At 45.8% G+C, this 26892-nt stretch overlaps 2 protein-coding genes across 2 annotated transcripts; both read right to left on the bottom strand.

Moving 5' to 3' along the window:
• Window positions 1-140: 140 nt before the first annotated feature.
• On the bottom strand, window positions 141-7129 carry KNSTRN (kinetochore localized astrin (SPAG5) binding protein; the record flags this gene model as incomplete). Its single annotated transcript, XM_084287985.1, has 9 exons — window positions 141-500; window positions 1361-1435; window positions 1554-1615; window positions 1924-2038; window positions 3951-4050; window positions 4277-4333; window positions 4996-5128; window positions 6060-6237; window positions 7076-7129. 9 exons carry the CDS (start codon window positions 7127-7129, stop codon window positions 369-371), a joined length of 906 nt encoding a protein of 301 aa, XP_084144111.1. The 3' UTR covers window positions 141-368.
• Window positions 7130-7972: 843 nt separating this feature from the next.
• On the bottom strand, window positions 7973-26387 carry DISP2 (dispatched RND transporter family member 2; the record flags this gene model as incomplete). The annotated part of the gene is made up of 8 exons (XM_084287984.1): window positions 7973-11392; window positions 12527-12624; window positions 13577-13695; window positions 14162-14277; window positions 14973-15096; window positions 17471-17500; window positions 19510-19962; window positions 26326-26387. 8 exons carry the CDS (start codon window positions 26385-26387, stop codon window positions 7973-7975), a joined length of 4422 nt encoding a protein of 1473 aa, XP_084144110.1.
• Window positions 26388-26892: the final 505 nt, after the last annotated feature.

Raw genomic sequence — 26892 nt, 5'->3', positions numbered from 1 at the left:
GTGGGCGAGGGGTGGCAGAGGTCACGGGGAGTAACGGTGCAGCGCTGCCCCGGCATTAACGACAAGGAACTCGGCGACTGTGCACCTGTATCTCCTTCTGAAAGCTTTAATCGAAAACACTTTATTAACACTTAAAAAATAACTCAGAAAGATTCCAGGATAAGCCCCACTGGAAAGACAGGAGCTCTGAGCACTTCACCAGTGCTGCTGCTGCCTGGTTCCCACACTGCAGGTGCTGTTCCATCAGGGATTGCTCAGGAGCCTGCCCAGCTCACTGTTTTGGACCTGACACAGGGACCAGGCTTGAGGGTAGAGACCACTGAACTAGAAGTAAAACAAGGAAAGGCAGCGCAGTCCATTCTTCTGCCTCACGCAGCCAGGAGCTTCTCCAGCTCAGTGAGTATTGCTGAACATTCCTGCATTTCTGCTTGGAAGGAAGAATGCTTCTCCAGGGACTGTTGCCTTGTTTCTTCTGCCAGTTTCCACTTAGCTGTTGCCATCTGTATGGAAAAGTCAGCGTACATCTCACTAACATGACAGTGCAGAATAGCAGAACTCAACTTCCAAAACAGCTGCAACTAAAACAGGGGGAAAAAAATCTCCAGACAGTTTTGAAGTCTTTATCAGTCTCACCTGCTAAGCTAAGGTTAGCCTACCTTGACTGGGACATCTGTCACTTTTTCATCTTTTCACAACTCCTTGAGAAAAATGGTAACTTAACCATGACCAAGTTTAGCGTTATGTAATAGCAATTTCAATAAGCAGCTCAAGCTTCTTACCAAGAATTGCAGAGCTGTAATTTAATGACTATTTTGGTCAGTACATAGACAAATTATATTATTGAAGCTGCATGTGCTTGCATACTTCTTAGCTCCGAGGTCAACAGTCTGCAAGACTTCAGATTAGGTCAAGTTTTCTCAGCATTCTTCCAGTGGTGCTTGCAACCACCTGCAACAGTCTTGAAAAGCCTCTTGAGAAGAGCTGCTCTAAGCAGCGACAGCTCCATTTCCAGCATTGGCAACCATCTTTACACAGGAACTGATCGAGCCTCATCTGAAAGCTATCAGTCTTTAGCATTGCTTCCATCCTCTATCTTGTTCCAAGTTGAATTGTGTATCATTGAACTACAAGTGACTTTGATAAGAACTACCGTTGCCCCTCCCAGACTTTGCTCTAAGCCCTCTATTTGTAAGAGGAGTAAGACATACTGTTCCCTTAGTGCACTTAGGGAAGATTAGTAAGGCTGCAGGCATTTGCTATCGAGAGACCAGAGCAGCATGAGGTGGAAAACAAGCTTTAAAATTTCTCTCAGCACCAGACGCTCACTACCTGTCTGACTCTGAAACAAAGTCAGCCTTACCTGAAGTGCTTCCTTTTCTTTTTCAGCTGCTTCATTAAATACCCTCAGTTCTGCCAAGAGCTTCTCAGTCAACAGCTGAAGAACCAAAGGAAAATGGTTTAATATAATGCGAACGAACATCTCAGCCGCTGTTTTTACACACAAAGTTCTCACCAAAGTCCATTTAACTCACTGCCACTTCAAAAATTCTTACCGTTGTCTGCTTCTGGCATTCCCTTGTCTTTTCTTCCTCCTCCACAATGTTGCTGCCTGTAACTGATTTATGAGATACATCTGTACATTAGATGTTCATTGATAACTTTGCTTGTAGGAACTAACAGCTTCTCAAAATATCTTTCTACAGCACGAAGTAAATTGCTTTCAAAATTTATCCAGGACAGGGCTGCCTGAAGAAAGTGTCTATTTCTCTTACACTAGAAAAAAAAATCCCCCCCAGTATTTCCTTGGGAAAGTAGGAGCCAAATGTTTTACGAATACTAGCAAATACAAAGGAAAAAGAAAAAGAAAAAGGAAAAGTGTTCTGAAGAACTACCAGAACAGTATGTAAAATGCATAGCCCTTACCAGGATCAATGTTTCTGCTTTCTAAAATGACCATGCATGTCTCCTGAAACTTCTTGAGCTTCTCAACTTCTTGTACCAGGCCTTCATTCTTCTCCTTTAATTCCTTTATAGTGCTCTGTCATTAACACAGGTTTTTAAGTGAATCAAGTTGCCAGGGGGAATTTTTTCACATTAATTGGTAATGCTCAGTGCAATGTTAATGGCTTAACAGGTGCACCTCTAGTACCAAGAATTACATCCTACCCTTCCATCTCTACCACTGCAGAGAAACAGACCCTTACTCCTGCTACTTGACAAGATTTATCACTTGCACATGTCATAGCAATGGCTCAAAAAAAACAAAAAACAAAAACAAAAAAAGCTAGAGATAAATTCCTTTTAGGTAGTTCTAGCATATATTTTCTTGTGCTCTATACAAATATTTCAAGAATTTTATGCATAGAAGAGCGGCTAACTCCAGGAAGAAAGGGGCATCTTAGAATCTGTAGGCCACAGCATTATTCCCTGCATAATTCAGATATTACCAGGCAATCAGATAAGCTGATCAACCTCACGAGTTGAATGTAATTCTCCAGGAGAATCAATAAGCATGTGGATTAGGGTGATCCCGCTGATAGTGCCAGAAGCTTTTTTGAACATCCCATAGGAGGTCTCAAAGGCTCTTAAAGAAATTAAGCTGTGAGATAAAAGGAAAGATCATCTCACAGATTAGTAACCAGTCAAGAACTAGGAAATAAAGCGAGCTTGTACAACCGAAGGCTACAAGTAGGGCCTCTTGCACACGAGAGAAGCTGCACTGTGTTCTGAAGTGATCAGCGAGAGGTGATGAATAACGGGGTACCAGTTCTGAATCTAACCTCGAATCAAGAAAGTAAAATCTTTGGTGAATTTCACAGAATCACTGGGGTGGGAATGGACCTCTGGAAACCATCTGGTCCAACCCCTGCTCAAGCAGGGAGTTCAGACAGAAGCTCCTGTGTTTGAGTTTCTGCCCACTGCCTCTTGTCCTGTCACTGGGCACCACTGAAAAGAGCCTGGCACTGTCTTCTTTACAGGCTTCCTTCACATATACATTGATAAGATTCCCCATAAGCCTTCTCTTATCTATGCTGAGCTGTCCCAGCTCTCAGTGTCTCCTCACAGGAGAGATGCTCCAGCCCGTTCAACATTTTAATGGCCCTTCATTGGGCTCCCCCCAATATGTTTTTGTCTTTCTGTACTCAGAACACAGAACTGGATACAGTGCTCCAGGTGTGGCCTCCTCACCAGTGATGAGCAGATGGGAAAAAATTGCAGAAGCCTATCCAGATATTAAAAGACTACGCAATAATATGATACAATAGTACACGAGGAAACAAGGCTACATACACTGATCTCTCAGTTGCATACACGAAAGTGAACGAGGTCACTCCCTCAAGCATTTAGAGCACAACAGTAACCAGAACTCAAATGTTCTTAGTTACTAAAACGTGACCATACACACCCCCACATCTCCAATGCCATGTGCTGTGCCACACCATACTTGTGACTGGTTAACAGAACTAGGAAGGACTGAGCAAGTGAGACAAGGATGATCAAACAAACAAAATAGCTTATCTACTGTAACAATATATTAAGATGAAAAAGAATTCATAGATCTCAAATGCTCAGTGTCAAGTACTGAATGATTATGTACTGTTTCTCTTCATGTAGCTAGGAAGAATCTGGTAATAGTGAGGTTCTTTTATTAGAATTTCATGCAAGTATATCACTGAACTGGAAACATTCTCCTGCAATGAGTTCAAGATGGAACTGAGTTCTGGTGGCTGTTAACAGCGATCTGGATGCATTATCTAGCCAAATACATTTGCACCACTGATAATTACCAAATATCTTTGGTGTTGTTGGCAAAAAGAACCCATCTCACTCAAATTCTAGTGGCTTCCAATGGAGACTGGAAAATGAGTAAGCCAGTCCTTTGTTCTAGCCCTGTAGGGGAGCAGAATATACGAGCTACTCAATGATTTCTACCCCATTTCCATCCTTACCTGTGCTCCTGTTAGTCTGGTGTGTAACTGCTGCTTGGCTGTTTCTAGCAGCTGATTCTTGGCCTTCAGCTCTGCTTCTAGTTTGTGTCTGCTCAGAGGCCTATAGAGTCAAACATCAAAGACTTCAGTGCACAAAGATCAATATCAGACACCTTCTTTTACTTACACAAACATTTTCTTCTATGAAGGATTTGCTCTTATTCCTGACCAAGAGATTTCATCAGCAAATTTGGCAACAAAGCTGCATATGGTTAGAGCTCATCATAACTCTCTGAGAAGGAACATTACTGCACAAGGACAACTAAGAACAATGTGAAGAAACATACCCTCTTGTAGCAGTCTTCTTCAAAAGTGGTTCCGCTTTCTTGGCAGATTTAGGAATCCTTAAAAGATATATAGAATACAATTATCACTGAATACTTACAGATTACTAAAGCTTTTCATGTGACAAGATCTGAATATCCCTCTGTACTTAGCACTGCTGAGTCTGCACCTTGAGTACTGGGGTCAGTTTTGGATCATATAAGAGATTGAGTTGCTAGATGTGTTCAGAGAAGGGCAGCAAAGCTGGCAAAAGGATTAGAAAACAATACAAATAAGGAGCATCTGAGGAAACTAGAGCTGTTTAGCCTGGAGGAAAAGCTGAGTAAAGACCTCATCACTCTCTACAACTAGTTGAAAGGAGGGTGCAGCAAGAAGGATGTCAGTCTCTATTCTCAGGTGAAAAGTGATAGACAGGACACAAGGAAACAGTCTCAAGTTGCACCGGGGAAGTTTTGGTTGGATATTAGGAAGAGTTTCTATGTGGAAAAAGTGGGTAGGCATTGGAATGGGCTTCCCAGAGAGGTGGTGGCGTCACCAGCCCTGGAGGCATTTAGGAGGTCTGTAGATGTGGCACTTAGGAATGCAGTTTAGTGGTGTACTTGGGAATGTTGGCTAGTTGGACTTAAGAGTCTTTTCAAGGCTAAATGGTTCCGTGAAATGCTACACTGTCTTTAGGACATTTGTCGAGTAATAAATCCATCTACACTTCTCTTTCATTTACCCTTGATTAGTAGCTTTGAAGACACCATCTGCTGGAATACTGGAGGTAAAGTTAAAATTAGGATCTTCGTTGAACTCTGGATCTAGTGTTTTACCAACACATTGTTTCTTCGAAGAAAAAGCCATCTGCGTTTCTGCAAGAAAAAGACAACAATGAAAACACTATGGTCTACAAAAGATCACCAGAATATGCAGTACTAGTGGATCATAAGCCTTCGGTTTGAGGAGATCACAGTTATATCTGACTAGAGTAGATAATTTAAGGTAGCAACAGCTAAGGGCAATCTTCAAATTCCTCCCAGCATAGAGGGTTCAGAATAAACTGTAAGTATACCCTGGTAAACAGTCTCAGAACAGTTATCAGGCTAGCACTAATGAAATGAAGTTTGAAAATGGTAACACAGGCACAATAATAAAGGGAATCTCAACACCAAGTAGTCAGCAAGCCACAGCGTTCCAAGCAAAGTTGTTCAGTACTTGAAGTAGAACACACACAGCCCACTTAAAAGTTCTCAGAACTTTTCATTTCTCTTCATTAAGCGTAGACACACTCCTTAAAATACCTAGAGAGAATTAACTTTCTCTGTAAAGTTTATTTTAAACCACAGTTATTTGAGTATATAAAGCCTTGTTAACACAGTGGATTTTTGAAGTGTTTTTTTTTGTTTGTATATGTGTGTGTGTTTTTTTTTTTTTTTTTTTTGCAAGTTAAGTCTCTTCAAGCGATGTGGGACAGTTTGGGTTGGAAGGGACCTTAAAGATCATCTAATTCCAACCCCCTGCCAAGGCAGGGTCACCACCCACAGACCGGGTTGCCCAGAGCCCCATCCAGCCTGGCCTTGAACACCTCCAGGGCACCCACAGCCTCTCTGGGCAGCCCTCTAGGGACCAGCTCCCCACATTTTACCTTTGAAAGCCGGGTTCCTCACACAGCAGCAAACCGATAAAAGCAAAACGGGACCAGACCACCCACAAAAACTCCATTGAGCGAAACCCACGCCTGCACCACAGCTCCCTCCCAGGCCTCCCTTCAGCACCCTGGGCTCTCCCAGGGCCTGGACTCACCCGTAGGGCTCCGTTTCGGCTCCGGTTCCGCTCCGAATCGGCTCCGGTTCCGCTCCGCTCCCACACGAGCCGCCCGCTCCCTCAGCGGCCGTTTGAACCGGAGCGGGCGCCCAACGGTCGGGCGGTACCGCGCATGCGCAGAAGCGCCCCGCGCATGGCAGCGGGGAAGGGCTCTCCCCTGAGGGGAGGCGCCGTGCAAATGGCGGCCGCCCTGAGGGGGCGGGCAGGGTTCTACCTGCCGTCCGCTGCCTCCCAACGCCGGGTGGCCACTCGGGGAGGGGAGCCCTGGAGGTGTTGGAGACCCTCAGGGGGAATTTCGCTCGCTGCTGAGCCTTGGCTGTGCCTCCTGTGCTTGAGGTGGCTCAAACCGCCCCGAGTGGGCTGTGTGCAGTGGTTAAATGTCTAATTTTTTTTCGCTATGGAAACAGGGTTTTCAAAATGGGGGGGAAGCCCCTGCAAATGGTAACGGGAAGAGGTTTTGGTGCAGAGAGGATTTCTGTCGGTGTTGCCCCGCAGCCAGGGAGCAGCTGTGGTTGCTAAAACACTGCTCCGAACACCCAGTACTTGAGAGCTATGGCATGGAAATCTGCGACTGAAATGTGCCTTATGTTTCACGAAGGGCTTTAGCTTTAAAAGAACACATTCCTAATCGACGTTAGGTAGTCATGAAATGTGCTATGTATTTGAAGAAGGGGTTTAGCTTTAAAAGAGTGTATTCCTAATCACCATTAGGTAGTCGTGGTCCCTCTCCCACAGAGCCCAGAAAACTCCTGGATGTCAAAATGAGGGAATCTCTTAAAATATGTATTTTCCTTCTGCTGATGATATTGGAAAGCACATTAAGCACTTAAAGAAAATTAACTGCAGTATTCTTGGTGAAAATGAAGGATCACACAGATTTAGAAAAGTTTGTCATAAGCATTTATTTTACGTCAACATCTAGAGGGAATGTTTTCTTGTTCTTTTTTTTTTTTTTTTTTTTTTTTTTCTTTCAACAGACAAAGGCAAGGAAGTACCTGTTTTTCTGTTTGTTTCTGGTAGAGAAAAAACATGTAAAATTCAAGAGTCATCGGATATGCAAATTTTAAAAAGTTACATCTTTGTAGCTTTGAGTGGAAATAAGCTATGGAGACGAAACACAAAGCACCCAAATCACTGCAGGAATGAGGACACTTTTCTCAAAGGAGAAATCTCACACTGAAAATCTTTGGCAGTACCAGTAATTTGTCTGATAAAACAAATTGAAACTGTTCCTAAAAATAGATTTGGGCTTGATTCTACAGCCTCCTCCATGATCAGTAAGAGGCTGCATCAACTGAAAGGTCTTGATGAGATTTTTTTGTATCAGTTTTATAGAGATCTGTGAACTTGGACTTCACATAAAGCAGTTTCTGATTCAGTAGAAAAATGAAAGACCTTTTTTTTTTTTTTTTTTTAACAATACACTCCACTTGAAATCTAGATTTTCTATAGCTGCAGGTTTGGGTTTTGGCTTTTTTTCTTTGCTTTTTTTTTTTTTTTTTTTTTTTTTCCTCATGAGCTTTCTGTCTTTGAATATCTGGGGAGTTTCATCTCTCATTATGTCTCTCCTAGGCAGCTTGACAAGAAAAATCGAATCACTGTTTAGGAAATGACAAAACAGGTTTACTCGATAAGTTCTGCAGTACAGCTGTGAACATGGCACAGGACACTGGAAGGTCAAAGGGCTTGTACTCTGTCATGATTGATCTCGCACCCTCTCACTAGTATTGTGTTTGCTGGTTCTGTGAAAACACAGGTATTTGCACAGCTGAAATACTAAGAAATAGTCTCAGCTGAAGGAGAGGTGGGAGGAAAAAAAGTGATATTTACAGTTCCAAGGAGATTTTGACTTCCCCTTTCCCTAGCAGTACAGTTTTGTTTTCTGCAAGATTTCAGCTGTTGTAACCAGAACTTTGTGCGCTGGATCGCTTGATCCAAACATCAGGCATGTCTGGTTGGCTGTTCGGTAACACCACTGGGCCTTCGCTCCCTAATCCAAATCGATTCTTCCATGAAGAGCTGTTTTGCTGCGATGCTGCTGGAGAGATATCAAAGACTGTCTCCCTCAGGTCCAGCCGCAGGGTATCTCTCTTCCCGTTCAAGTAACCTCTTTCTGTTTGACTGTACGAATCAGACAGCTCTAAGACATCAGGACAAGAACTGGCTGATTCAGCAAGCTTTAGGCCTTGCTCGAAATCGCTAATCGATGTCTCACTGGAGATGTTGAGCATGTCAAAAGAGCTGCCAAGAGAACAAAGGCATCTGTGAATTTTGTAGATGTCAGCAGCAGGAAGATGGCTGTTGTCTGAGGTATAATCCGACTGCTGCTGGGCAGTGTCACTAGAGCACTGTGATTTATTGAGCTGCCCTTCTTCTTTCACACCAGCTGGCTGGATATAGTCCAGCCCAGATCCATCCCAAGCTTTTGGACCGTACTTTTGACACTGACAATCTCTGCAGAGTCTCTCCCTGTGAATTTCTGCTCCTGAGCTGCTGTGCTTGTAAGGAGAGGAAGTTTGCAAGGCAGGACACTGGCACAGGCCAACCTGCTGGTCTCCGAGGGTCTCCTGCAGATTCTGTCTCTCTCTTTCAAGGGAAGGGTGCATTCCTATTCTTGGGCATCTGTTATCTTCAACCTGCATATCTTCAGAGAGCACTGATGGCCTGTTGGACAGCTTGCTTGTAGAAGTGCTGTTGTCAAAACTGTCGCTGAGTTTTCTCGACAAAGGCTGGAGCTCGTACTGTTCATTTGCAGTGTTGGACTCCTGGACCTTCCGCAATCGGTTTTGCTTCTCATTTCCCCCACAGGCGTAGCTTCCATTTGGCCCAGAGTCATCAGAATAGTCTTTCATGTTGTGGGCACAAGGCCAAAGGATCTGCCCGCAGTTCTTCTCTGGGCCAAAGAAGCAGCACAGTGACTGGAAGAAGAAGCTGGCAAACCCACAGCTGATACACTTGATCATCATTATGAATATCCCTAACTTCCGATATGCCAGGACCGTAGCAGGCAGCATAATGACCCCGGCGGAGAAGAGGGCAGAAGCTGCCATCGCTGTGGCACAGCTCATCTGCTTCAGGGAAAAGGCCACTCGGCTCAGGCGGTCCGAATGGGGGCACAGGTGATAGGAGATGCAGTAGTTGACGGTAAAGTCAACAGAGAGACCTACCGCAGCTGAAATGAAGAGAGACTCCACTGCGTTGAGCTGCCACTCCAAGAGGACCAAAAGGCCAACAGTTACCAGCACAGTGCCCGCAATGGCAGTAACAGAGAAAATGCTGAGGAGAACGTTCCAAGTAGTGAGCAGCAGCACCACGAAGGAAATGGCTATGGAGAGCCCCATGACCACCATCGTTTCTGTGCTCAGACTGTGCTGGAGGTTGTATAGCTCTAGTTTACTTGTGAACCACCCATTCTGAAGCCCCACAGGGGCAGTTTTCATTTCCTCTGTTACCCAGAGGTTGATTTCCTCATAGAATTGTTTGGCTTTGCTGTAATTGAAGCTATAGTGATAAATGGTTTGAAACTGCAGTACCAAGGCAGCAAGATTTCCCTCTCCGTCAAACCTGAGGCCCAGATCATATGTTTCTGCCCCTTCCCTGCCTTGTTCCAGGAGCATCATTTTGATACAATGCAGGAAGACCTCGCTTCTGTAAGGGAAAGAGAACTGGTTACAGCAAAGGTTGAAGCTGTGGTCTCGCTGGGAGCACTGCCGACTGTCCATCCACCTGATAAACTCCTCCATGAAGCACACGGTAGACTTCTGCTCTGCATCGGGGAAGTAGAAAGTTTGGTTCTTCACCTTTTGGCAGAATTCAAGGAGCCACTTCTGGGCATCAGGGCTTTGGATTGTGAAGGTGGCATCAGTCACTAGGGTGCCATTACTTTTTGGGTTGAAATGGTCCCCATTATCCACGGGCAGAATGCCCCAGACTATCGTGACAGGCATATGCTGCCCTTCTCCATGCTCTAGCCTCTCAAACATGAACTGGTGGCAGTACTCAGAATCATACCTCTCAAAGGGGTGGCTCAGCCGAAACACCTGAACAGATGACGTCTCAAGAGTCGGGAGTTTGAGTTTCGGGTTGGAACACGAAATGTAGGCACCTCCTATTGCTAAGGCAGCAAACCAGCAAATCCAAATGTACCGAAACTTTATCACCCCACAAGGCAGAAGCTTTTCAAATAGCAGCTTGGAGGTTTCACACAGCGTCTTCTGGAGACCCCTGAGAATGTAATGGAGGGAGAGGGCGACTCTCTTATGGCCAGTGTTTTTCCAGTAGTCTTCTGGCTTGTAAATGCAGGTTGTTGCTATGTAGCGCTCATACAGCACAGCTGAAGAAGGCAGCCAAGTCATCATGAATACCAGGTTTACCAGCACAGAGGTGCCCATGTAGACAGCAAAGCAGCGGATGGCTGTGATATTGCTGATGTAGCTGGCGTAGAAGGCAGCACCCGTCGTGAAGCAAGATGCCAGCATGAGATACGCAAAGTGGTGCATGGTTTGACTTACCCACTGAGAAAGCCCAGCGGAGGGGTTCTGGCTCTTGCTGAGGTTCCAGAGGTCGAAGAAGACAAAGGTGTGGTTGGCACAAACGCTGCTGAGAATGATGACCGCTGTCAGGTTTACAAAAGGGAAGTAGGTGAATCTGAAGGCCACCTTGTACAAGAAGTAGGAGATCATCAAAGAACTGACAACAGCGAGCAGGACCATCAGAGTAATAAAGACTGAGCGTAAATAAAAAGAAATGCTTAGAAAAATAGCTAATATTGCCAGAACTGGATACTTGGTATCCAGTAAAAGGTAGTGCTGGAATAGTTTCTGTTTAAGGCCCAGGTCCATTCCAGTGATAGACGTATAGTTATCAAACAGATCCCAGGATTCAAGATTGTCTAAGTAGATCCCCATCATAGATGCACCTTTCCTGGTAGGCAAAAACAGCAGGCTGTATTTGAGGGATGGCACTTGGTACTCCATTGTCTGGGGACTAAGAAAGTCTCTGTCGACTAAGAAGTGAAGAAGCTGGTAAATAGCATTGAAGCGGGTACATTTTTCTGGGACTTTGGCACACTGAGAGTGTTTCTGTCTCACAGTCTCAGGACCTATGCAAGATGGAGTGAGGATACCCTTGTGGTAGTCTGGAGCACAGGCACGAAGGAGGGCCAGGGTGTGGGAGATGTCCCCTTGGGTTATCTCCAAACAAGAGGACCTGTTGTACAGGACAGCGATGTAGTTTCCCAGAGACCAGCTTGGGCAGCATTCGTTGGCTTCAGTACGTTGGCAGAGGTCTCTAAAATGAACATGTGAACGTATCTGAAAAACAGCCGAGGGAGCATCGTGTCAGATCCTCTGCACACTTCATCTTGCAGCCCTATGGGGTTCTTTGCTTCTTGCAGTAATCGTCCCCTCCCCTCCTGGCATACAAGCCATGGCTTGCCATCCTCCCAGTGACAAACTGCCCAATGCTAAAGCTATTGGTAAAAATGCTCAAAAATGAATAGAACCCTGTTCACTATTTATATTTTATAACCTCTGATTTGAAAATGTGGATCCTTCTCCACTCAGTTAGTGACAGCAGTGACCTTCATTTCACTGTTTGCAAGGCTAGAACAGAGAGGGGAGACACCTTTTACTATTTTATTTTATTTTATTTTATTTTATTTTATTTTATTTTATTTTATTTTATTTTATTTTATTTTATTTTATTTTATTTTATTTTTATTTTTATTTTATGCCTTATATTATTACTAGACTTGCCAGTACCATCACTTGCTGTTACTGGCCTGACAGCTGCTGCAGGCACAGCACAGCAGTGAGGGTGGTGTTGGCAGTATCACTGGCAGCTCAGGCTCAGAGTGCAATATTCAGTGAGGTGGGTGGGTTTGGGAGCCTGCACTCACCTACGTGCTGTGGGGTGACTTAAAACCTGACTTGGCTGAGGCTTCTTGAGCTGCACACCTGGCAGGGTGCAGTGTGAACATGCTGCCTCCTGCCAGCGGGACGTCAGGCTCTTGCAGCAGAGGTTTCTTGGGTCTGATCACTGAGTTATTACAGATCCTACAGCAAACACAGCTAATCCAATTAAACCTCCCACTTGCAAAGCTTGCTGTGGCAGTCTCCACGACAATTGCTCCATTTTAGTAATTAGGTTCTGCTGCTCGAGATTCACAGCAGCTTCTGATGGGCATCACTGGCTTCTGGACCAAGTTCTTGTTCAAGGTCTGATTATTCTTGTTCAGTGGCAGCTGCTACATCACTACAGACCAGCTGATAGGTGAAATCATTCTTGTTTTGCTAAGTCAGTAAAATGCTTTGGAGTCCTCTAGGCTGAAGCACGTTCTGTAGCTTACGTTATTTTTGTCTGCTATTTCCTTTCAGCTAGGTATTGAAGATGGGAAAGTCAGGAAAGAGACAGCATGTATGTATGTTCTGTGTGACATTACTAACCTTGTCTTGTTCGATTTGACACATGGACTGGATAGCTTGCAAGTTCCATAAGCTCCCAGCAGTCGTGGACATAAATACCAGCTGGGAATAGCTCTTTTCTGAAAGAAAAAAAAAAAAAAAAAAGGAAGGAAAAAAATAGAAAGTATTAGGTAATGATGATGAATTAGCCCAGCTGGCTGGAATAGACTCTGTGTGCATAAAATAAATAAATAAATAAATATCTTGCTGTCTATAAGACTGCTATGGAGGGCTCCCTGGAGGGAACCAGGTCACAAATAGCTTGTAGTGAGTGGTAGCATCTGCCCTGTGCCGTCCGACCTCTGCTCTCCACCCATCTGGTAGCAGCAGGAGAGCAGGGGGAGGACATTTGCAAAATCCGCTCTCCGTGCTGTCAGCGTGCTTCCAGTGAGTGTTGTCACCTGGTTCTGCAACCCCTGTTGCAAAGCGAGGAGCTGAAGTTCAGCCAAAAACTCCCAAGGACCTGAGGGTTTGGTGTTTGCCTGGTTTCAGAGGTGGAGTAGAGGCAGGGGAGGGAGTCAGAATACCTTCATGCTCTTTCCTCTACTTTTTAGCATCCATTTGGGGACAAATTTTGTGTGTCTTGGAGTTTTCTCTCTTTTTTTTTTTTTCTTTTTTTTTACTGTCACATGTTTTTCAAGAAGAAAAGAAGGAACAGGGATGGACTGGAAACAGAGAGGGAGGGAGGAATATGCATTTTTTCATAGTAATCACTTTCGATACAGGTAAATGGTGAAAACTTTAATCTTTTTATTTGCACCCTTAAAGTATATTTCTAAAGGGTAAAAAGAAATATAGCAAAAAATAAGACAGAGAAACAACTCCAGAATTTTGGAACGAGCCTTTTCTAACCATTTGATTACAAAGGGTTGAAACATCACTATCCCAGAAGTGGCTTAGCCTTCGCAGAGTGGTATTGTATGCACTGCTTTCTCAGAGTGCTTTCACAACATTTCCCTGTGTCCTAAACTATTTTGACAGTTCTGAGCTCTGAGTGCCTGTCACTTACTACTCCATCAAGACTTCACTCACCCGGGGGACCGCAAAAGAAACCGTCTGCTCCGTAGATTTGTTCCACCATTCTCCGTGTCCTGGCTTCTTGTCCTCCCTGATCAGCCTTTTGTCCTCTGCTAATGCCAATGTCATCATAGCTAGCAAGAGAAGAGATTATTTGTGTAAGTAGAGAGATCTGGCAATGAGCTACATTGACTGGCAAGGCTCTGGTGCCACACACCATGCTGCTGCAGCAATAAAAGCCACTGTAGTCTTAAAAGACAGCATTGCTTTGATGAGAGCTTTTTGATATTGCACACACTGTGCCCTCTATAGAAATCTGTGTGAGGCTACATGAGAACTTGCATCCCCTTGTGCAGGCATGCTGTCCCACTGTGTTCTCTTAAAGGTAAACAGTGAAGTGAATGCTTGGAGAGTTTAGAGTCTAACTCCTGCATCCCGCAGCAGGGAGTCCAGGTGCATTGCAGGGAAAGAGACTTTAAACTTCCTGGTTGCTTTTGAGCATAGAATATAGGATGTAATTCACATACATATTTTGGAACAGTGACTCATTAACTTTGTAGCCAACATTTTCCTCTAAGCCCCCAAACCAAACTCAAATACCTTTTCTTCTCAGTATATGGTGAAAGAGAGAAGGTCTTCTTGTAGCCCGTATGGCTCTCTACATTCCTCCACACGACGAGCTTTCTGCCAATGTCTGTATCCCGGGGCTCGAAACCCTGCAGCCAAGAAAAAGCGTTTTGTCATCAGCTTGCTTTTTAGTTCAGCTTAGCCTTCCTTAATGCTTCTCCTAGACAGAAACTATACAAGATTATTACTGCATCTTGGAGAGACACAGAAATCAAATTTTCCCTGGAAATACAACATCCCTTACATACCAGAAACTGGTGAGGACATTCCACCAGAGCAGCATGCTGGCCCTCAGGGAAGGAAACTTAATACTGAATACCAACAGAAATGCTTCAACAGTGAGAGCTATTAAGCAGTGAAATAGTGAGACAGCAAGAAATGAAAGCCTTTCACTAATGTCCTTTAAAGATACAACAGGCCAAGTGGTGGCACGTGCACTGGACACAGTTGTGGCTGGACAAAAGAGTGGGTGAAGTCCCTGTTTCTCTTTTGGTGACTGTGGTATCAAGAAACAGCAAGTATTGTGCATTACTCTCAAACATTATGTCCGTCTGGAAGGAATCTTGCTTTGGTTGCACATCGTGAAGACGAGGGGAAAGGACAGCAGACCACTGATAAACACTGCTATTTTTTTCTAGTGGCTTTAGTGTCCTCCTTGATTTGCTGTCCTGCCTCTATCTGCAGAGAAGGAAGGAAGCACAGACTTGTTTTATATGGCAGAAAGACTGTATCACTGGCTGGCCTGTGGACATTCCTTACGTTCATTTTGTCTGAAAGGACTTACCATTAGGGGTTCAGAAAAATCAGGCAAATTTCCAACAAGCAGGCCAGCTAAAGTGCAAACTACAACCATCACTGAACACAGCACCAGGACGGCTATGGGCCACTCCGCGATCATCTGAGAGTAACTGGAATGAACAGAAGAAAAAATGCAGCTGTTAAGGCACTTCTGCTTCGAGCATGAAACCTGCTGTTGAACCAACGCAGTGTTAGGGAAAGGAAGTAAAACAGTTAGGGCTTTCTGGTTTGAGCATTTATTTATTGAAGAGCTGCGAGGCTCTAGTACAGCTATTAATGAACATATTATACCTCCAACTGGATGTTTGCAGGCAATTCTAATTAACTTGGGTAATTACATTTTGCCTCCCTGCATTTTCCTGCTTTTTCAAACAGAAACAATAAAACCCACTCTTCCGTCCTAAGGCAAAATGAAGCTTTAAATGTTTAACTGAAAACATTACATTTAGAAACAGCTTTCTATTTTTTTGTTGTCTGTTTTTTTTTTTTTTTTTTTTGTTTGTTTGTTTGTTTGTTTCTTCCCCATTGTACAATCTAAGCTAGTAGCTGCTTTACCATTTGGCCTGCAGATCTTCAGCCTGTGGACCCTGAGAAGTCATAGGATATTCTGAAGGCTCTTCTAAAGATAACTCTCTTAAGCAAGTCTGTTGTCATTGCTCTACATTCACTCACTGTACAGGGGCCTGCCTTACTGCTGGAAATTTTGTAGGCATCTGTGAAGTCAGAAAGGGATAGAAACCACCGATCTGATGTGCAACTGCTGTTAGGATTGTCAGCAGCAGCCACAGAGTGGACAAGTGGCTTCTGGATCTGCAGGATGAATGAATCTGTTAAAAGATTGGAATGGGTTTGGCAGGTTTCTAAGTTTTAAAGAAGTATTTGGATGTATTTCTGAAATATAAGAAATCCTATGTTCACAAATAGTTGATAAATATTTGGGCTTCATGGGGAAGTGAAATATTTATGAAACTTTGAGCAGCTGTGCCAGTGTTTAGCAGCCTTGAGGTTCCTGCTTGCCTTGTCTTTTGCTTCTCTTTCCTCCAACTTCACTGAGTCAAATAATGCAGCTTTCTTCTCCTAATTATAAATCATCTTAAACCCTTCAAACAGCTTTTTGCAGGTCAGGTCTGGTTTGCTTTTGTTTTTAATTTAAGGCTCCCTTATCAAATTTGTTTTCATAGATGAAGTCTACACTATGAAAATGGACCAAAATTGCCCTTTCCACATTAGATTACATAATATCTGGAGGCTGTTTTGGGTTAATTCCGTGACCAATTACCAAATAAAAATAAAAATAAACTGCAGTATCTGATGCCGTACCCAAACCTTCCAGAGAAAAGCAGGTTACAAAATCAGCTTTTAAACAGAAATTGAAAGCAATCAAAATATTTTAATTTTGAGAAACGTATTAAAAATCCTCTGTATTTTGAAAAGGGTGAACTCATTCAACTTTTTAAAGATGTAAAAAGAGTTCCAGGCATGTTTTCGTGTTTACTCGGTTTAGGCATTCCAGCTGAAGCCGTAGTTTAGCAATGTTACATTCCATGACAGTAGTGTACGCCCACATGCAAAATCCACATTCTTTACGAGGAAGGAATTTCTGTTGCCTATTTTCATGCCCTAAACAAGAATTTCCTAATACTGTAAAGAAACTCAATAAAGATAAAAACTGCTATAAAGCAAATACAATGGAAAACATTCCTTTTGCTTTTAATTCTGAACATTAGGGGATCTTTATCCTTTAATAATCTAATTTGAAACGTTTATGTAATTTCTTTTGTATTAAAGGTGAGCTTCATGCTGATAGGATCTCTTTATATGTTCACTTAACTTGAAAGCAGAAAACTGGAGATAAAAGAATTGTGGTACTTAGCTTTTCTATTAAAATGCTATTTTCCCAAGCATGGCTAGGCTAGCCATACTTCTTCTCACTGTCAGGGAGCATCCTGTACTTTTGCACAAGGATTGCCGCTTCCTAAACCTAACCTCCTTGGAATATTTTACACCTCTTAACTTAATAGCAGATTTTCTGGTATCTAACTACATGAAAAACTAGGAATCGTTGCACGTAGTCTGGGTACAAAGGTCTCTTCCACTGTAGGCTGTGAGAAAACGCAGGACTCCACTGTTACTGCTATTGCTGCCCTCCTGATTCCCCATCTGTTAGGCCAAGCTGGATTAATCCAATAAATGTGACTATATATATATATAAAGCTGTCGTATGGACCAGAGCCAGGCACCTGCCCCGAGAACGGCTATCAAGACTGCGTTGCTATTCATTAGCACAGGTTAAATTGATCTCACGAGCAAATTGGGATTTTTCCAAGCGGATGGGAAGCGTGGGGCAGGGAGCGCTGACCTTGCCTCTGAAGATGGGCCTGCCGGGGACGTCACCAGCAATAATGCTCCGCATTTCCTAACAGCGGGGTAGGAAAGCAGTGATAATAGGGCAGAAGGACAGCAAGCTTTTGATATTAAACATACCTTTTTGGCATCCTGAAAGCTTTGTCGTGTCTGCAGATGGAAAAGAAAAAAATAGAAGGCGTCATGATAATTTATTATTTTCCTACAAAGCGCGGTCCCGGCCTGCTAATGAGCATGTTAACCCATTCAGGGGCTGCAAGGCACCAAGCTGAGCTGCTGCTGCAAGAGTTGCTTGGCACAACGTGGATTAGTCTAATGAATAGCAGAGCCTATTCCTCTCCCACTGGCATTTTAACTAAGTGTGATGGGAAGACAGGTATTAACTGCTCTTTTTTGCTCCTCTAAAAAACACCACAGAATATAATGGACATACACAGTAATCCCATAGAAATTGCCCCATAACACCTATCCATGAAAATCTATCTGTTTTAAATGCTTTCCTACTGAATTTTTAAATTGCTTCTTGACAAGAGCATAACTCTTTACAAAATTTCATGAGCTGGGCTAACAATGCCTACAGTTTTTATTCTCAGTTCAACTCAGCAAGGATTTTCCAGAAAGGCGAATCTCATTTGTTTCCTGAGCCATTTCAAATATGTTTGTCCAATCTAGAGGAGTAGACTTCCAGTGGAGCTGCAAAAAACCATTTTACTTGTGTTTCCCTTATAGGGGAGCTTTTGTAATTCCTCTCGTAGAGCTTTGAGGAACAAAATAGAGAAGCCTTCTCCAGAGGACCAAGGTTACATTTATTAATGTGGGGCTGGTGCCAGCTGGTGCCCCTGCGGCAGCTCATCCCTCCTGGCATGTCATAGCGAGTGGAAAGAACAAAAAAGTGACGAAGCAGAGCTCCCCACGGAAGAGTCACTCCTTGTGGCACGTGTAATAAATCACATTGTGATTTCCTCATCGCTCTCCACAGGTTTGATAGAGAGGACAGCAAAGAAAAATCCTCACTAGATTATTAAAGAGAGGTCTCCTTTTGGCAGCACGCTGCCCATTCTGTGCTAATTCTCTCACAATAGCTTCTCGAGCAGATTTGCTCGGATTAAAACCCCCTTTATACCATCATTACAATATCACTTTTCTGTCCGCTAGCTCTGCACATTCTGCCAGGGATTTGCAATCCAGCTGCATTTCCTGCTTAACTAACCTGTTATGGAGAACACAGCTGACAGTTTGGTTGATGCAGTGTTGATGCAAATGCAAACACAAGCAAATTAAAGCCTCTCTTAATGGTTACAGAATGAGACCATAAAGGGCTTTTGTGCCTAACCCCACAGGGCTGTATGAAGGCAAGGAATGCTGCACCATCCCCTAGCAGACATTGCGTGGTGCCTGCTGCTGTGGTAGCCAAGGGATCGTGGTCTGTGCCAACAGTGGGCTCCAAAAGGCACATTCAGTGAGGCAGGATGATGCTGGATGGGGCAGGGGATGTACTTCAGGCTATTGAGGACGCCTGTGCTGTATGTGTTGTTACAGCACTACCAGACAACATCCACCAAGCAAGCAATTTGAATCTCTGTGCTCTGCACACAAATGGATCTTACCTGATTCTGTCAGGGACAGCACAGAATTTATATCCTTGTTGCTGTCCAGCCTGGAAAACCAAATCGTGCTCCCCAGCTTTGTATTTCTCACCGCTCTGCGGTAGCCCTCTTATTGCCCTCTTATTGCCCTCTGCTGCCTCTCCCCTCCAGCACTGGCAGCAGCTCCAGTGGGAGCAGAAAAAGAAATTAGTTGTGCTTTTATCACTCAGAAGCTCCACCAAGATAAAGGACTAGCCAGCTGGGTATCTTGCAATGCAAAAGGAGAAAAGAGGAGGACCACAGAATTGGCTGTGATCACAGCTGGATGATCTACGAGTAGCTGGGTGACCTTGGCTTTACCCAGCGAGTCACCTTGAGAAGCGAATCCTGTAGGAACAGCATCTCTGTACGCCCTCCACAGAGGCATTGAGAGCAAACTCCATCCCTCCCGGCTTTTGGGGGCAGCTGCTGCCTCAAACTGGGGAGCAAACCCATGTTTCACGCGTTCCCCACTCAGACCCGCCTCATCCCCTCCCGCCACCCACCACGAAGGAGATGATGAAAGCCTCTCACCTGACTGTCACAACGTGATGCTGCACCGGCCGGGAGGGTCGCTGCACAGGGGACCACTGTTTCCAGGGGATTTCTGAGACCTGGCGGTGGGGAGCAGGTGTGGGGTCACCGCTGGAAAGGTGGGAACACAGCACGGACCTCTCGCCGTGCCCGGGGAGCTGGGGCAGCCCGTAGCTGCCTCGGGGCTCCTGCTGGTTGCAGGGGTAATACAGGTGATGCTGTTGCGAGTCCTGGGAGCTCGATGGTACCTGCCCGTTGGACTGGGTGGGCACCGGCCCCAGTGTGCAGCTGGAGGAGGGCAGGTGGTCGCCCCCCAGCCTGGGGGATGCAGGAACGGGGCAGTGATGGACTGGGCAGATTCTCTCCCAAGAGGTGCCGCTGTAGCTGGGCTCCGTGTTGGCGATCTCTGGCATGGCGAGGCAGGTCTGGCAAGGCCCTGCATTGCGTTTTTCTCTGCGAGGGGAAATAAAGGGAGGGTGAAACCCTTCTCCATCACAGCACCGTATTGACAGAAAAGCTAAAGAGGTGAATCTTGCCTCACGCTTAATGTGAGACTTAAAACTTCCCCCTCTCTTTGCTGTATCAGGAGCCAGGGCCGAGCTGGACCATGCTTTTTACAAGAACATCCATGACTCATTTAAGGACTCCAGCTGATGGTGAAGCCATCACTTCTTTGTGCATGTTGCTCCAAAATTGTGAAAAATTGTGTAATGCTCCCTTGAACAGTGTTCAACTCCTCTACTGGCTGTGGTTTTAGAAGCCAAGTATGGCTGCAATGTGCAAGCAGAATTAAATTTTGCTTACGGCATTTTACTTGGATGGACCTCGTTGTTCCCTCTTATTTCTCCAAGGTATTTCAGCATGGAAGGGACAAGACAAACTGGCTGCTGATAATGGCACAGTCCTATCCTGGGAGCACAGAGTAATTAGAGAGACCTGAGGGACCAGTCACTCTGTGTGACACCAAGAAAACCCTTCACACAGAGCAGAATGAGGCCACACTGATCCCAAAATGCCTCTCAAATTGCCATCTCAGGGTGTCAGGGAGCTTGAGCAGCACTGTGCTGTCTGCAGCTCAAAGCAAGCACAATATGGAAACACCAGTAGTCTCTGGAGCTTGATCAGAGCACGTGCCGTGGTGTCTACAGCTGACTTATGTGCCTGCTCTTGTGTCTGGCATCGAGAATTAAGTGTGATGGATGATATGGGCCAGCTAGAATCACAAAGTGTCTTAAGGCGTCACAGAATTTTGAGTGCTGGAGCGAGACAAGAATGAGATGAACTTTAGCCTGAGGCACCTGATGGGATGTGGGGGAAAAAAAGTGAAGGCAAAATATGTTTGAGAAAGGAGTATCTCTGAAACTTTGCAGAGTTCATCTCATTTCCCTTTCAGACAGCCACAAAAAGACAGAATTCTAGCAATTACAGGTCTCTGGAACTGCACCCAAATTTAACTAGCACAGTAATATCAATGACAAAAGGGATTTGGAGATTGCTGTTAGCTCAGTATTGCTTGAAAATTGGTATTTTTTTCCAGAAGGGAGGACATACTGGCCTTGGCAAAGCATGCTATGTACTTTCCAGCATCAATTGAGCTTATCAACACCGAGAAACTATATTTCATGATTATACAAAACGGGCTCATTTCACTAAAATCATTACAACAGAGTAATGTTTGCAGTAGCTGCTATTCCTGTGCTGGTGCAGAGACTCATGGTGCAGGCATCGTGCTCAGCATTACTTGCACTCAGTCCCAGTCCTGGGTCTAATAACAAAGAGACCCTGACTGGTTGGACACCCTCCAGGGCCAGTTTTATGCCAGAAGACGGGAACAGCATGGTCAAGGATGCTCATTGCAATGACAGCAACTTTGGAAGCAAGAACTGATGTTCACATGCAGATTTGGGGTCATGAAATTCATTTGCTGGATATTTTTTGGCCAACAAGGGGGAGGAGAAATGACAAAATGATATCAAAGTAGTCAGCACATGCCCACGGCTGTGAGCAAGCTTCTCTGCATCCTTGGGAGATGATGTACACCCAACGGCAGCAGCCAGACAGGGTCCGTGAGACCCTCGCCATTTCTTATGACAGTAAATGTACAAATCAGTGGAAACGAGTCAAAGTTTGCCCTGAAGCAGGCGCCAGGAAACCCGCAGCCAGATGCATGCACACCTTGCTGAGATCAGCTCAATGGGTCCTTCCCGACAGTGCCAGCACTCGGCTGCCTCTGCTCCACACTACAAAGGACTGATGAGATTTCAGCCAGCTCGCTGCAGTGCGAGGGAGTGCTGTGTGCCAGAGCACGAGTTCCTGAGCAGATTGTGACAGTGACACCCCATCCACCCGCAGAGTTTGTCAAAAGACAGAATACAAAATCCCATCACACGAATCCTTGCGGCCCTGTCACAGATGGATTAGCAGCAGGATTGCCCAGACTTTCGGAGACCCTTGAGTTGGGTTACAGCTCCGTGTGGAGGCATTTTCCAACAGAAGGCTACAAATTTGTCGCTAGTGTGTGCAAATGCAATACAGGAGAGTATAAATCAAACAGCAGCAGTTCACGAGGTGTAATCTGAGGCCTCGTCTGGGCTTACTACAGCCCCATCAGAGTCATCCCTGATGCAGGTCAGGTGCAACACAGGCAGATGAAGGAAAGCTTACGGTCTGTGGTCACCCATCTAAAACGGCATATTTAGTCACTGCCTATCTACACTAATTCTCTTCCCAGATTTCCAGCGGCTGGAGTGCAGGGTGATTTTGCCTTGTAGCTTTGTACTAGCGGTGATGGGACAGGGAATTTTCATCAGAAAGCTGGGATTGTGGTAGTGTTAAACTTTGGCAAGGTCTAGACCTTCTCCCACTCCCTTTTTGATGTCTCCCAGTTATTACTTTCCCTCTACCTTGATCCTATCATTTTCCCTAATTCAGGTACACTTTAAATAAGCAATGTTTTCCTAAAATACATAATTAATTCACAGAGACTGCCACACTAATGATTTGCACTTTTTGTATTCCCACACCAGCAAAATATATATATAATTTCAAAGTAAAAAGAAAAATATTTTCCATTTAAACTGCTGGATTTGCATAGGGACCGGAGGCTTTGCATAACTGAATTCGTCTGATGACTGCACCGCCACGTCTGCCCGCCTCATCTGTAATGCTGGACAGAAAGGAAAGGCTTTCACAAAAAAAAAAAAAAAAAAAAAAACACTTTGAAGATGCTCAGGGAAATGCAGGAAACATGCAATGAAAAATTCTTCCTCTGAAACCCCTCAGCTACAGAACCTCCTGGTGGGCTGCAGATTGCGTCCAGGTTTTTTTGCACATACATCAATGTTCCCAAGGCTAATATTTCACACGCAAGCCCATTCCCCTTGTTTACCAGCTCTGCTGCGGATTTCTGTCTGGTTCCATCCTTCCCACACATTTTGTCTCAGCTCCATCTCCTAGCTGCTCAGTGGCTTCGTATTTTAGAATAACTTTAGCTAGTTCAAATCATTCACTCACGACTCTTCTTCATTATCTCCTTTTCAGGCTAAACAATTACAGCTCTGTCAATCACCCCCTGGATCCAAGTTGCCTTATGCTCATCTCTCTCCAATGCCGTGACAATGTGACCTTGGTTATCCAAAATCTCCAGGGAAACCTGGAGCTCACAAATAATGATAGCTTTGGGTAATTACTGGTGACAGTTCTGCACATTTTGGGTTTTTGGTTGCTACGCTCCCAATTAGCTGGGATGCTGGCGGGCTTAGGATTTGATCTGCTGAGGGCTGCACCAGAGATGTGGTCCTTGTTTGCCTGCCTGCAAACAGGTCACTAGCACTTTTCTGGGCCCACGGGACCCTGAACTGTGCTTGAAAACTGGTTGTGGGGGAGTTTCTGATGGCTGTTTACTGTCAGGCAGGAGAGGAGGTGGGCAGAGAACTGTGCTGAGCTCTGTACCACGCTGACACTAACGAAAACCAACACCACAATTTTTTTGAATGTTCATTCCCATCCTGGGCCATGTCAGATATTTGACATCTTTGGGATTGAGTGGGCAGAAATGGTGTCTCAGCTGCAGAAAAGCCTACCGGAGCAGCCTGACAGCCTCCTTTTTCTTCTTCAAGCTCAGCTGGATGCAGCCGAAGTGATGCAGAGAGAAGAAAGAGGAGGTGTAGGGCAAGTGCCAGACTGGAGCTAACTGCTCCTGTTACCCACAGCAGTCAGTTGTGTTTCTTGTGCTGCTTTCCCCTTGAGATGTCTAGACAGTATAATAATCCAATTTATGAAACTGCCCGAGTCAATTTGAGTGCAGTGGCGCTTCTCTGAGACAAGTGCCAGGGCACAGGCAGCCCACCTGATGTGGGGGAGCCAGCAAAAGGACTGAAGCCTCTTCCCATGGTAAAGCAGTCAAGATAAGGTCAAGGTCAGGAAAGAGACAGCTTGCTGCCACTCCACCTCCGCTGGGGTGCGGAGCAGTGACAGGCATCGCAGAGGCTGAAATCGGTGAGTCGATCCCTCCGAGCCATGCAGCAGGAGGGAGCGTGGGTCACCGAGAGGGGAGAAACGGGCCTCAAATGCCCAGCGTTTGAAGGAGAGGCTTCTTTACCGGTCTGCTAAAAAAATCATCCCCCAGATCAATTGTACAAGCTTTTATTTATTTGAATAAAAAGGTTATTTATCTCAGCCGTTGCATACTGAGGAGGGGATCAGGAAAGCAGCTCTCTGCATAGGAGCGATGGGCATCACCTACCAAGTGATGGAGCTGATGCCAGAGTCAAATGGCAGCATCTCCCATAATGGGAGAATCTCGAGGGGGAACAAAACCAAGCGAGAGTAAGGGCAGGAGCCTGTGCCTTGGCTACAACCAGATGCTATTTCCACAGGAACCTTCGCTCAGTCAGATATTAAGCACTGCAAAATTTCATTCACAAGAAAAGCTAGTGTTATTTGCTTTCCCTTTTTTTTTTTTTTTTTTCTAGCAAGGTTTTCCTTGCACATCAGCTGCACGAATTTTCCCAAATGAATAAAAGGAGAAATTCTTTCTAAATTAAAACCACATGCTAGAGGTCAGCTTCCACTGAGACAAATGGCTTTTTCTCTGGGAGTTGTAAATGACTTTTTAAGAATGGGATTTTATACTAGAATTTAAACTGAGGTTTTCTCATTCAACATACCCCCAGCAACACAGCAGTGGAGCTCTAAAGAAGGGAAAAAAAAAAAAAAGACAGCTTGTGTTTGCTTGTGTTTTTTAAGGTGGTGAGAGTGCCCCTTTCCAGAGATTAGGGAAGGGTTTGTTGCGTTTCACTCTCACCTATTATCTAGATCCAGTGCTGAGCTGACAGGGAGAGACGGGCACCTCTCAAGCAATTTATCTCCTCCTTAGGCAGAGTCAAATTCTTGTGCACAGGAGAATTTCTACGTAGTTGCTCCTCGTTTTGCTTTTTCACTCTAGCAGCAGAACAGTGCGTATCCTTGAGAAGACCTACAATCTTTTTTCTTTTTTTTTTTTTTTAATGAGACTCCTGAGTACGTTAAACCTTCATGAAAAATTAATGAGACTGCAAAACTCTGCTTCCCACGTAGTCTGCCAAGAAAAGTTTAGTTTTATAATTCCTCCCATTGACTCGCCTGAGCAGCCTTACCTTTATTTACCCCAGGCAGCCCGTGCTGCTGTGGGTATGGGTATATGCAACGGGATGCAAGCAGACACAAAGGTCTCGGCGATCCCCACCCAGGCTTAGGCACCAGGGAAGGTCTGGATGCAGTTTGCCGTATGCACACCGGCGGTGGAAAATGTGCAGGTAAAATTGTGTTTGCTAACTAACCCCCGTTTGGAAGAAAACAAAAGAAAACTATACCTTGCTCTCCCGGTCCTAAAAAGCTCGGAAAGAAGGGGTTGTTTTCAAACACGGGGAGTTTTCTGGTGGTAAATTCAGCAGAGCATTGGCTAAGGCCGCAGGACAGGCACTGTCGAGCTAACCACTTGGTGGCTAGCGAAGAGCTGTGCATAAAGAAGCATTTACATATGTGCTTGCTCAGGAGTCAGAGAGCGATGCTCGCACTTCATTGCCATAAATTCTAGTTCTCGAGTATGCAGCATGAGTGAAATTAAAACCACGCCGGTTTCAGATGGCGGAACTCCTATTGTAACTTAACCCTCCCAGCCTGCAGCACTCCTTGCAAAGGACCCAGTCGAATGAGCAAGGATTACTCAGGCAAGAAAAGCTAACGGGGATTCTGGCAGCTCAGCCCCCATCCCATGCCCTGGACTGAAAGCAGGGCTGGATTGCGTATGTAGTCACTCAGAGAGCTCCGAGACCCAAAACCACACAGCCTCAGGCTGAGACCTTCAGAGCTGAGGAGACGAAGACAGAACTGAACCTCAGCTTTCAGAACAGATTTGGGTTTTGTTCGCCTCGGGGTGTGCCCCGGTCAAATACACCGAGGATGTGAACAGCTTGGGTCTAACAAATTGCAACGTGCTTGAAAATTTGGGGCGGCTCCGTGCCCGTGACGCTTGTTGACATTTCCAGAACATGAACACGACTGCGGCGGGTGTCAGGCACCAGGTAAGGGCGCACGGGTGGCACAAGGTGTGTGGTGGGGGGAGCAGGAGAAAGCTGCGGGGTTTTACAGAGAAAACCTTTGGAGTGCAAACCCAGCGAGGGGAGGACTGAGCACCACCAGCACCAAAAATCCTCCGGGGAGGCCACCCCGCCACCTCCCCACCGCCGCCTTGGGCTGCCCAAAACCGCAGAGGCTGGGTTGCGGGACCAACCCAGCCCCTCCTCACCACCCACCCCAACAAGCCCCAGCCCCTACCTGGACCCCTGGGGCCGCGGCTCCCCCCGGCGCGGCTCGGCCGAGGCCGGCGCGGCCTCCATGGCCCGCGGGAGGCAGCGGCGGAGGCTGGCGGCGGGCGCTGTCCGCGGTGCTGAGCGCTGCCGGCGCCGCCGAGGCTGCGGAGGAGGAGGAGGAGGAGGAGGAGGAGGAGGAGGAGGCTGCGAAGGCTCGGCGCAGCGCTTGCGCGGCCGCGGAGGCGGTGCCGGTGCCGCTGCTGGCGGCCAATGGCCGCGGGACCTCGCAGGCTGCGCCCTGGGGAGGCTGCGAGGTGGAGAGCCGGGGGGAGGCTGGAGGGGAGGCTGAGTGCTGTGCTGAGCCGGTGGGGGTCCCCCAAGTGAAAGCTCTGAGGTTGGTCACAACCAGGCTTGCCTTGCCAGCCTCACCCCCAGCCTCAAGGGGTGGTGTGGGTGGTGCACCCTTGGGTGCCAGGACCCTTGTCCCACCGGAGTTGTGCAGCTTTGGCCCAAGATGGGAGAGCACCCACAAGCGCTCCTGGACTTCGTGCGGCGGGTGCAAGGCATCATTTCGAAGTGTTTGGGCTCGCCC

The sequence above is a fragment of the Netta rufina genome (genome assembly GCF_964035555.1).
Source record: "Netta rufina genome assembly, chromosome: 5".
In the NCBI taxonomy this organism is placed as follows: Eukaryota; Metazoa; Chordata; class Aves; order Anseriformes; family Anatidae; genus Netta; species Netta rufina.
Note: the sequence above shows the minus strand (reverse complement) of the source record. Positions and strands in the feature narration are given on the sequence as shown.